At 42.4% G+C, this 12,917-nt stretch overlaps 1 protein-coding gene across 5 annotated transcripts in view; it reads left to right on the forward strand.

The window, feature by feature from the left end:
- Positions 1–12,917, forward strand: part of sytl2a (synaptotagmin-like 2a) — a 31,018-nt gene that overhangs the window by 5,690 nt on the left and 12,411 nt on the right. For 2 of the 5 annotated variants that reach the window (XM_049017533.1, XM_049017532.1), the window contains exons 3-7: positions 2,127–2,272; positions 3,765–3,888; positions 5,275–5,344; positions 6,293–6,392; positions 10,535–10,576. In XM_049017533.1, the coding sequence (XP_048873490.1) occupies positions 2,127–2,272; positions 3,765–3,888; positions 5,275–5,344; positions 6,293–6,392; positions 10,535–10,576 (482 nt within the window). The other 3 variants (XM_049017534.1, XM_049017535.1, XM_049017538.1) reach the window with 3 other exon arrangements.

Here is a 12,917-nt window from a genome sequence, read left to right on the forward strand (position 1 = left end):
CAACAGATGCATGATATAAACTCTGCATGGGCTTTTCACCTGAAGTATTGACTCTTTGATGCTGTGTCTGGGCAGATAGATGTACAGGCATGTTTAATTTAATTATATTTCTGTTTAATCAGAAGGGATTCTGTTGGTATGTCCAGTCGTGGACGGAGGCAGGTCACAGGGCCTGCTTGTTTTAGTGACAAACCCAACCTCACCCGACTAATTACACTCATAGATGTTATATAAAGTTACAGTAAAGGGATTTTGAGGGTAAAAATAGGAATGCTTACCAGAAATGCATCAGCACATTACAACACCCGAAAAGGGTGAGGAAACCCATTCATGCATCTTTAAGCTTGACTGGTGATTCACCAGATAGTATTTGGGACAGGAGCAGCGCTGCAGGAGCAGCTGACTGATACATGAGGCAGGCTGACTTTGCCAGCTTTGCACCGCCCCCATCTTCTCTCAGCCGGTTTCCCGCTGACGACGTGGACCAGGAAGTGGGTCTTGCACTGGAGGAGCAGAAATCCAGGGTTTCAGTCACAAACCTGCTCACCAGATCTTGTAGAGCACAGTTTCTAAGTCAGAGGCATGTAGCAGCAAATCACCGAGGTAGACGACGCGCTGGGGCGAAGGGGCGGTGATACACTGTAGGACAAGGGCCAGGATACACTGTACAGTATGAGCTTCTAGAAAGTGACCAGGGCGTAGCACAGGCTAAGTGGCATCAACCAGAAGTGCCAGATCTCATGATGAAAGCAGCCTTGGGATGGGCTTCTGGGCCAGTTCGACCTGTCAGTCCAGGGAGCTGAACCACGTCGACCCACTTATGTAATCCGTTGATGCGTGGAAGCAGAGTCCTTCCTGGTCACCGTATTCAGCCATCGGTAATCAATGCAGAAGCGCCACAATCCTCCTTCTTGGTGATAAGGACTGCTGGAGCCGCCCACGCATTCTCGGATGGCTCGATCACCTCCCCCCTCCACCCACCATCTCTTGAATCTACTATTCTTCCGCTTGTTGCTATCCATTATACATCAATGGTGGCCCCCAGGTGAGCTCACAGGTCCGACCCAATGATGCAGTGGTTGAAACCAGACCTCCTGTGCCACCGTGTGTCCTGCAAGTGTGATTCGCAGCTGCCTCTTCCCCCTCATAGCCTTGCACACACCAGTCACTGATGCCAGCTGGATGCTTGTGGGCTCCCCGCCAGCTAGCATAGCCCTGTCTGTGCCTGGCAGCTTGCCCGGACAGACTGGGGTGATGGTGGACCCTGTGTCCACCTGGGCTTGGCATGGCATTGATGTATAGACCACTAGCCCACTCTGTGTGCACCTGCAGGTGTTGGACTGGCATGCGTTGTGGGGCAGGGTGAGGGCGCGGTACTGGGGTATCTGGCTTCATCAGGCACACATGCTAGTGCACGATGGGCTGGCCCCCCATCCTGGGTTGTTCCCTGCCTCGTGCCCATTGCTTCCGGGATAGGTTCCGGACTCCCCGCGACCCAGTAGGATAAGCGGTTTGGAAAATGGATGGATGGATGGATGGGTGGATGTTATTTATGTAGCTACTGACTATTGTGTAATCAAATGTTGTTTACATATAGGTACATATTTTCTATTTGTCTGTTTCTTGTTTTACTTGTTGGTTTGAACATACGATTTGCAGTGGTGTTGCAAAAGAAGAGTTTGATGTCATGGGAGTTAAAAACTGGCCCAGGTTTGAAATGGTATATGTGTTACTTGCTAAGCATGAAAAACATAGTGTATCCATCCATCCATCCATCCATCCATCCATTCATTGAAGCACTTACAAATGCCTCTTACAAAAAGCAACAGACCCATTACAATTATTTCTTAAAAAAGTAGATTCTTTGCAGTCATTTTCAGTCTTTCTAGGCTAATTGTAGAAATCAGCTTGCACCTCAGTGAATGTCAGGAATGTCTCTCACAGAAGTTCAAAGAGTAGACAGTTTAAATAGTTCGACTTCTAAGTTCAAGGCCAAGATGACAAGAGATTTTTTCTGTTTGACTGGATAAGAGAGAATAGCTTTGATACCAGAATGCTAGCAGCCTGCCTGTGTATCCTAACTTTGGGACTTTGATGGCAGTACATTAAATAAAGTCTCCTTTCAGGAAGCTGCAAAGGACACTGAAGGACCAGAGCAAGCTGAAGCACATGACGGGAGAGTGGTTTTATGAGTCACGGAGGCACCAGGGCAAGGCCCACGGATCTGACATCATCTCGAGGTCCATTATGCAGAAGAAACCCGCAACGTTATGTGAGTCTTTGGGAACTTTGTCTTCCAAAATGTCACTGGAGTAAAATGAGTCATTGTCACATTTCGTATTCTTATACACTCTAAGGCCAATTTGTAAAGCTTACAGGGCTTTGTCTATGTGGCTTATTTTATAACCCTGAAAAAGTGTCTTGACTTATTAATACTGGTTTGTTTCCTTGATGGGGACGGCATGGTGGTGCAGTGGTTAGCATTGTTGTCTCACACCTCTGGGTCTTCAAGTCTCCGCCTAGGTTTCATGTGTGTGGGGTTTGCATGTCGTTGTGGGGTTTCCTCCGGGTACTCCGGTTTCCCCCCACAGTCCAAAAACATGCTGAGGCTAATTGGAGTTAATTTAACCTCCGTGACCCAGTAGGATAAGCGATTTGGAAAATGGATGGATGGATGGATGTTTCCTTGATTGAAAGACTGATGCAGCTGTTTCACATTAGTGACATATGCTTGATTATAGGAGACTGACCAATCAGCACACTCAAGACCTCAGTGCTTAAATGAAAGCCAGGTCCTTCAGAGTAATGGTAGCTTACAGATTCTGTCCTACCTGACATGGATTACCTGGTCACCCTATATAACTGCCACCTTTCAACTAGCACGTGATGCAGTATCAGAACAGCAGGTGTTGCAACTTTCAACCCAAAGCCAAATAACTTTCTTTGAAGTTTATAATACTTTCATTTTTTTTCTCAAGCAGAATGTTGATGCCCAACTTCTGCAGATGTAATAGGAATATATATTTACACCGTGTAAATCTAACTGTTTAGTGGAGAAAAAGGAGCTTATCTACATGGAGAATGGTACACTGAAGTAGTGAACTGCTACCAAAGCTTTCATCTTGTATAGTTACATCTGCCCAAATGATCTACATTTGCCTAGCTGAATGTGCTTTTTTTTCCAATGCTCATAGAGTCACTTTGAGAGTTTTGCAGTGGCAGTATCGTCAAAGATTAGAGAAAGTACCGGCGAAACCGATGTCGTCTTGTGGGCGAACTCAGCGTGAACTACCCTTTGAAAACTTATTTTGATGAAGGGTATTCACTTTGTGTGTATCATAAAGTGAGCATTCCAAAGGTGATATTAAAGGTGGAATATGGTAGCATTCCTTCAACATTCCGGTACAAAGCAAACCTGTAAATGAAAAGAGGGCAATGAATTAGACTGGAGATTTAATACCTCTGGGCACAGGATTACTGAAGTATTTCTCAAAGTAGACACTAGGGGCAAAGGTAAAAGATTCACATGCATTATAGTTTTGACAAGGCTGTCTTATTAAAGGATCAGAACATTGGCTGAGAGAGCTGTGCTCTGTACCCAGCATACTTAATGTCTGCAGAAGAAGATTCCTGCATTATCATAACCAGGACAACCTGAGGACCACAGAATCACAATTCTTATCTCATGAAATACTGATGTGTAATCCACCAAGATTAACGCTGATCTTCTCACGTAACTCTTTCCCGGTGCTCCTCCGTCGCAGTGGAGCTCACCCAGACGTGGGATGTAAACCCCAGCTTTGTGAACAGCAAGAACAAGGAGGTCTTCATTCCAGCAGAGCTGTCTGGACTGATAGAGGAGCTGCCATCTCCGACCAAAGAGGAGAGGTGACTGTTTTATACTTTCAAGCTGATGTGATGGTGGACATTTTACAAGTTCTGCTCCAGCCTGTGATTTCAGAAGGAAGAAGCGGTGGACGCTACAGGCAGGAGGCCCCACTGTAGAAGAAACTTCATGGTTTTTGAGTCTTGAATTGTTGGGGGTGGGCTATTGTTACCCCCTTAAGCAAGATCTCTTTGGCTAAGTAATAAAGCCCTGATAGTTTAATTGAATCATTAGCATCCTTAATTGCCAATGATTAGTTATGCCTGGCACTAAAACTAAAAATGATGTAGACTATTTCTTCTGAATCACAGGCTGTGTAAAAGTGTATGAGTTTCATCACTCAGAAGAAAATGTGATTGAAAGGCAGTGTAAGTCACTGACATGTGGGTCGAACAGGTTTTATTTGCATAGTATCACCTATCAGCCAGCACACTGAAAACTGCATGTGCGCTTGAGCATGGTATTTTCCAGTGTATCTATTTACACTGTGCCTACTCTCAGTGTAAATTATTTTTTTTTCCATTTTCCACTCAGTTTTACTGGTTTTACAAGTTATGTACTGTAGTTTGTATCTAGTCTTGTTACTCAAATATACTGTTCTCTTGACGCAGAATGTTTTCATTGTTAGAACTTTGTTGTTTTCAGGCTGGAAAAAAAGCTATTTCCGTATAATCTTCAGCATGAAAAAGGTTTCTGGTTTGAGCTGAAATTCTCAAAACTTGTCTGCAGACACACTCTTGCAGGCAAACAAGTGCAATATCTTCTCCTTAAAGCAATTAACCAAAGACCAGCACTGTTAAAATGATGTAAGCAAGCTCACATAGAAATTCTGAAAGTTCAATATATTTATATTTGCTTTAGTCTGGGAGCATAATTGCATGTTTATTCATAAGCAGCAAGGCAGGATGGGTAATGCACAGAGTGACTTTGCCAAATTATCTAAGCACCTTGTCCAAATTTACTTTTGATGTGGATGAGTCACCTGACTGCATTGACGATGGGGGCTTTTGGATTGCGAGTGATTTCCCTTCACACATACAACCAATTTCACATTTCTTAACATCGTATAACAGTGAGTTGCATCATCCCTGTTGAGTTTAAAGCCTTTATTCTCCTGGCACTGCGTTTCAGCTGAGGCGTCTGCGATTTAATACTTCTGGGGCTTTTCCTGCAGTTTGGGCCTGGCCAGGGGGCATCAGGGGTGTAGATTTTCAAGTTCACCAATTGAGAGACCTATTCCCACATGGTCCTACGTGCAGCCAATCAGTCATGAGTTCTGTTTGTCACATTTGATTGTCTGTTTTAAAAATCTTTATTAAAAATGTACCGAAAACTCAATGGAGAATATATCAGTTCATATGTCGTGTGATTTATTTTTTTGATTTCAGAGGAAGGAAGCATTTCGTCTTAGAAGAGACAGCTGACAAAAAGAAGCTCATGGCTCCTCTTTCTGCAGAGGTGTGTGTGTGTGTGTGTGTGTGTGCTTATGGTCATATTACATTGTGGGAACCAAATGTCCCCCTGTGTGATTAAAAGCTTGCTATTCTGATGTTGTGGGGACCATGTTTTGGTCCCCACAAGGGGAAATTCAGTATTATAAAAATTGCTGCAATAAAAAAACTAAAAATGCCAAAAAACGTATTTTGTTTTGTTACTTATGCTTAGGGTTAGGGCTGGGTATGGATTAAGGTTCTCATTGTTGGGATTAGGGTTTTATCCATATTAATGAATGGATGATCCCTGCAAAGATATGGGTACAGGTCTGTGTGTGTGTGTTTGTCAGTGTGTCTGTTTGTATGCGTGTGTGTGTTGGTGTGTGCGTGGGGGTGGTTATGTATATATTATATTGTGGGGCCCAAATGTAACCATCATTAAAATGGTTACCTTTCGTTCACATCTCACATCGACAAATCTTAGCCACCCAACGTGCTTGTATGTGTGTATGTGTTTGTGTGAATGGGTATACCTTACCTTATGGGGACACAATGTCCCCACAACGTGATGAATACCTGTTTTTTTCCCCTTATGGGGATCAGTTTCTCATGAGGGAAATCTCAATCTAATAAAAATCAGTGACTGCAACGAAAAAACTAAAAATGTAAAAGCTCTTGTATTTTGCTTGGTTACTTATGGTTAGGGCAGGGTGGGGGTTAAGGTTGTTATAGTTAACATTAGCATCTTTCCCATAGAAATGAATGAGCGGTCCCCATAAAGATAAGTTTACCCAAGATGTGATTATTACATTGTGGGGATCGTATTTCCCCTAATGCTAACATATATATTTGTGGTTCTTCTTTTATTTATATTTAATTCTTCATGCATCTGTTCCTTTTTATCATCAGGAATTGTGACCCACAGTGTAAAACAGTGGCACAGATGCTAATTTCCATTCTTCTGCTTCTAAAGCAAAAACAGACGGCGATGAACACGGCCCAACTGGGAGCAGAGGCTTTGGTGGAGAGAGACGGCCAGCTGACCAGTGGGACGGTGGCTAAAGCTGACGAGGGTCAGTATGGCAGTCTGCCGACCAGCTTTAAGGCACAAAGCTCCAGAACTTTCTTTTCCGGATAATAACCTATCTATCAATCTCCATGTGTAGTCTCGTCCAGTCCTATACAGCAGACAGTATTCTTCCACAACAATGAAACTTGGTAATAACTGGGTTTCTGGACCAAACATCTTAATTTTGTTAAATTACTTTGTTATTTACTGCCACTGAATTTGCCAAAAGCACTCTGTGTGTATTATGTCAAGAACATGCATGCAACAATGATTCATCAGTCATCAAGGCAAAAAAACAATCCATATTAGTCATCTGAAGAAACTATTGTCCTCTGTGTGCGCATTAGTGTTCTAGTGACATTCCATTGTTTGCTCCTTTATGGCTGAAAACAAAGAATGAAGTTGCATTTCGGGAATACAATGTATGGCATTATACACCGATGTGCCAAAACATTATGATTTCCCGCATGTGAATAACATTGACTGTCTTGTAAAAACAGCACATGGCAAGTTCTGGGATATATTAGATGGTAAGTCAGCATTTGATGGCCAGAGTCAATGTGTTGAATGCAGAAGATATGATCGGGATGAATATCTGAATAACTTTGATAGAGGCCAGATGACTGGATCAGGGCATCTCAGGCTTGTGGGCTGCTCTCGGTCAGCCGTGGTGAGGACACACTGAGAGTGGTCAGAAGAGGGAAAAACCATGATCTGCCATCAGGGTGTTAGGTGACCAGGACTCATAAATGAGGGATGTGAATTAGGGCCATCCCATGTGGTATGAACCAAGCAGAGTTGGGTAATTCAGATCCAGATAGTTACTTAGTGTGTGGTTACTCTTTTACTCATTTAGGAGATGCCCTGATCCAGTCATCATCGTAATGATGTCCCTTGTCAGAGTCACTCAGATTTTTATCCCTGTCCATTTCATCTTCATTCAACACGTTGACTATGAGTACCGAATCTTACCTCACTGTCTAATATATCCCAGACCTTGACATATGCTGTTTTTACAAGAGAGTAACCATGTGAGTAACGAGAGAGTAATCATGTGGGGGGGTGATCATTATGTTTTGGCTCAGTGCTGTATTCGTTGCATCTATACTGTACAGTGCTCTGTCTGACATGACTTGGTACTAATGCAAAGCATTAAAGAGATCATAATTTGATGTGCCTGAATTAGCGCAGATTATTTCTGGAACTGGGGTTAAATCGTATTCATTAATGCAACAGTTAAGTAAAATCAAGAGTAAAGTGAAATATTTGGAAGCTGGCTTTACTTTTTCCTATTGTATTATTTATGTAGTATGATTTGCATATGTTGCTGTGTGAAAGCATGCATGAAAGTGATTAATGTCACTAATGATTCAGTCTTTAGGGTCCCATTTAGGTAGCAGAATATATAGTCTTTGTAAATGAATGGCCAGCCCTGAGGAGATGCTATCAAAACCTTTCCTTGCGAGCACAAGTAAGTCTAGTAAACTGGTACCATTTGAAAGCTGTGCATCTGGCCTTTTGGTTTTGCTGTGGCTCGCTGCATCTTGCATGAGTCTTCTTTACATGCATGACTATGTGTTTTTGCATGTTTTGTCACTGCAACACGACCCTATCAGCCTGTTTAACAGGCTGTATTGGATTAGGCTGCAAAGGCGTGGTCACTGAACACATGTCTCCTCTTGAATCCCCTTTGTGCATTTTGTGTGTTGATGTTTGTCTTCAGTTTGTATTGCTATGTTCACTAACTGGAATCATGCAGAAATTGTTCAGCATTTACTTCCAACGATGGCATATCTATTGTGTATCTTCAGGTCTTTGGATCAAATTATTAGTTAGTTGCCCGATTTGCTATATGTAGCCGCCTGCTAAACCTGTAAATTGTCAGACATGACTGGTTTGCACACAACATACTTCAATGAAGATCTTACATTAAAAAGTTCGACATTCTTGCAGTTACTTAACAAACGACGGCATTGGGCTCTTAATTTAGTGAAAGATAATGAGTGTTCAGTTAAATTTGAAAAGCATTATTAAAGTATGTTATTATTGTGCTAGGTTATGTAATGCATTGGGGGGGGGGGGGGTTCAACTGCTTTTCTCATTTTAACAATTATATGTATAACTTGAGGGAAGCATTTTATAAATCCATTGTCAGTTCCATAATGTTACCTATTATTTTTTTGCATCGAATTGTTAGAAACACCTGAAAGTGACATAACCTGCTGTGCTATTTTAAATTCAAAAGATACTCCGCTGGCTGTTTCCAGAAAGCGAACCGTCATTTTACACACATCATGGGCCCCCTCCCACAAAACAAGGAAGGGATAAGGTTGCCTAGCAACTCTGGAATTCTCAGGGGTAACATCTGGCAGCGTTTCAGCTGCAGCTCCAGGTCATCTGGCCTGTGGCTAAACTCCCTGACTGCTGGGCTGCCCAGCAGCAGTCCAGGTACGGGGACTCTGCCCACCACAGAGAGAAGGTCCACCGATTCACTAGACGTGCTTGGCCGTGGGCGACAGCGCCGGAGAGTTAGAGACAAATGACAGATGTAACCCCTGGGAGCACCAATTACAGGTTCTTGAAGGTTTTAGCGCCATGTGACCGTGAAGGAATGAGCACATACGACAAAAATAGCTCACAGACCAAAGGAAGCAATAGCATAATCCTCAGCAGAATGCTGCTTTCGGGACTGACAGGGGGAGAACGTACCAGTGCTGCTTCAGCTCTTTGCAGGCATCCTCCATCCCTATCAATCTGGGCACCAGTGGGAGCCCCCAGAGGAGGCACCACACCTGATCATGCCTTTGGGGTTCCACAGGAACACTGTGAAATAATTGCCTCTTTAAAATGAGCTCAACAAAGTCAACCGACGAATCAGTTCAAATCAAAATATCAGTTGAGTGGAACTTTGTTAATCTGTAATAAACTACAGAAAACAGTGAATTTGAAGACCAGGGTCCAACTACTGATTTTATTTAGCGAAAAATGCTTCAACTTCTTACATATTGAAAAGAACACCTGAGTCAGTATTCCATAGTATTCTCATTTTTCTCTGTTTTGCTATTACTAATGAATGTTTGTTGTGCATGATGTATATTGGGGCTGGACAAAATAATGGAATGCATAACAGTGTATTTATATCAAGACTCTAATGAAGAGTAGGGCCATACTTTGTCTTTAGAACAATTTCAGTCCTCCTTAGAATATTGTCATGGAATTCCTGTCCTCTGTGTTGTGGGATATTGGAGAATTCTGCAAGAAGTAAATCCTGAAGGTCTTTAAGGAGCTGAAAATTTACTTTACGCTCTGTGCACTAAAAGCTACTATAAAGGTTTAGGGACGGTTAGATCTGATGACTGAGGAGGTCACTGAGAGAGTTTGACTTAGGTTCCTTGTATTGGGGGTAATACCATCTTGGAATATGGGGACATCATGAGGGAATAATGTTTGCATCATAGGGTACACCTGGTAGAGAAATGACCTCATATTCCTTGCCCATTATGTGACCATCCAGGACAACCATGTGACTTAATTGGGGGGCTGAATTAGCCACTCTGCACATTCGTTTATTAATTATCATGTCTTTATGATCACAGTCTTGAAGATACAATATGTTAATTTGTTGGCTTGTTGTGTTGCCACTGTACATGGTATTTGGATTATTTGAAACACTTTCTGTGAATTCCATATCTATAAGAATCTATGTACACATTCTTAACACATAATGGATTCATGAAGTGCTATAAATATGACTCTAAATGTTTATAAAAATCTCACAACACATTATAGCCGTGTTTATTATGCATTATGCATGCTTTATGAAGTGCTCACCTGTAATGCACTATAGGTACCTTCATAATGCACTATAATTGTCAGTATAAGAATTAAGGATGCTGTGACCTGCATGAAGTGTTTCCATTATTTTGTCCACGCCCCATACAGACTGTATATGAATATTTTACATATATGCATATACATCATTCACTGATAGTGGTCAGTGAATTGAACTGCAAAGATATGCTACTCTTGTAACAGGGATTTTGAATGATAAGGAAGCATTGGGTTAAAACTGGTTTGATTAAGTATAATTTTAATGCCCTCTGGAATGCAACAAACAAAAAATGTTTTTTTTTGTTTTTCTTGTAGGTAATCCAGGGTGTCATGTCCACTCCTCTCCGGTTGGTCCAGGTAAGCCAAGTCATACAAGGACTTCCGAACTGGAGGTAGAGGATCCCAGAACTGGAAGTGTAGGACACAGAAAAAGGCAAATTCCATTGCCTTCAACATTAGCTCTAATAATTGTTACAGACAAAATCAAGATACACTGCAAGCTACGAAACTATCAAGAATCCATGTTGGTGACACAACAAAGCCTTCAGAAGAAAATGACATCACCACCTAATGACATCACCACCTAATGACATCACCACCTAATGACATCACCATATAATGACATCACTTAAGGAGTCGAGTGATCAGTCAGGAACAAACTACAGCTGAAGAAAAATTTCAAAGACAAATGTATGGAAGCAGGAAATGCTTACAGCGTTACAAAGAACTTTTTTTTTCTCTTGAATGCAACCTTTATGGGGCTTGTTCACCACTTACTGTGTCACTACATAAGATCTATGAGCCTAAGATGTTTATTCATGCTGCTGGGGCACAGGAGGGAGTAACTGAAGCAAAGCTGATTTCAAAACAGATGTTAAAGGTTGAAGACACAACTGCCACTCTTTCCCAAGTAATGAAGTACAGAGAGACATACAGGTAGCTGCCCAGAAACCCAGCAAGTTGGTCTCAGCCACCTTGGGAGAATTTGCTGTTTCTTTTGCTGTTAAAGATATGGCAGACTTTCATGGTAGCAAAAAAAGTGTACAGTGTGTTCACCCATCAAGTTGCTAACCATACAAATACAGTGATATAAAGACATCTCCAGGCTGAAAGAGCAGCAAAAAGCAAACCAACTTTGAGAAGTGCCTGCATATAATGCATATACACCTTAGAGACGACTGACCCCAGGGGGAGATATGTATGGAGGATCTGGTAGTTGACTCAGGGTAGAGTCCACCAAGGAAGAAACACCTTTCAAGATGATGTCACTGTCTCAAGGCAGCTTACTCATATTACAGAGCCCAGGACCAGGCAGGATACTTCAGGTTAAGAGTGCAACCTGATATGCAATAGAACCAACCTCAAGTCCTTCTGGGAGGAAGAGAACAGTCTTCACTGTTGACAAACTATGTAAAGTTTCATCTTCCAAATCAATAATTACAAACCTTTCTGGTTCTCAAAGTAAAACATGTGTTACCTCTGAGTCTAACAAAGTTGTAGATGGTGGTTATAAGAAATTGCTGTTAGTTTGCAAACAGGTCTGTGGATACAGATTTAACTACCCATTCTACCAATGTCTTCATATCTAATGGGCAACTTGTGGATAAACAGAAATCACCACCGTTTGGGAACAATGATATGAAATTTTGTTTCCAGAGTCTGACATAATCAAACCAGTTGAAACCAGGGACGGATTACGGACCGGGCCAGCGGGGCCGCTGCCCAGGGGCCCTTGGGATGCAGGGGGCCCGTGGGGCCCCTAGCCCAAAACAATTTGCAACGCTTATCAACAATGTATTTTCGTTTGTCTATTTTAGAGGGCCTACATTCTTTGATCCTCTGCCTACAAGGGCCCCTGACCCTATAGGGAGGGTGTTTGGCTGCCAAGGGCCCTTGAATTCTGGTGGTTGTGGTGGTGGTGCTGGTGGGGGGGGGGGCCCTCGCAAACGTTTTGCCCAGGGGCCCACACAACCCATAATCCGTCCCTGGTTGAAACGGAAGCTGTTTTGTCACAATGCTGGAGTGTAAGGCTTGATTCATCTAGACATCCTTTGCCACAGAGGAATGAGGAACAATCTACAATGAGAGGTGAAACATTTGTTTCCCCCAAATATAAATGGGACACAAAAATCTCATTCTCACCAAGAAACAAGTAAGCCTACGGGGCTTAAACAGACATAGATGGAGCACCTGTACAAATCCAGACAGCTTGAATGATGAAAACTCCTCAAGAGGCTTTCAGGAAACAGTAGGACTGGAGCCAAAGTGAAGAAATTACAGCCTATAGAAATGTGACTGGGAAAAAAAATCATCAAGGTTTTCAGATGAGGGAAGGTCACAGGGCAAGGCATTTCATCCCAGCTGCACACCAACAATACCTAGGGATTCCCAGTAACATAATCACTTCAGACAAGAAGAAAAAAAAAAGGAGTGATATTTGAGTTTAGTGCCTGGGTCTGTTCTAGTCAGGCATGCTAATCATCTCAGGAGAGCACCAATAAAATTAGAAGAGTGAGGAAAAGAGCTTTGGAGATATTTATTGTGCTGCAGATAATATGGATCCCTGCAGTAGTGGTGCGCTGTACCCGACACACATCACATTCTGTGCCAAGTCCAGCCTGGGAGCTGTGAATTCGAGCTCCGCTGACTTAGGCCTCATTTCAAATGACCTGCTCTGATTTCAAGTCAAAGATAATGC

This window comes from Brienomyrus brachyistius, chromosome 6 (genome assembly GCF_023856365.1).
Source record: "Brienomyrus brachyistius isolate T26 chromosome 6, BBRACH_0.4, whole genome shotgun sequence".
In the NCBI taxonomy this organism is placed as follows: Eukaryota; Metazoa; Chordata; class Actinopteri; order Osteoglossiformes; family Mormyridae; genus Brienomyrus; species Brienomyrus brachyistius.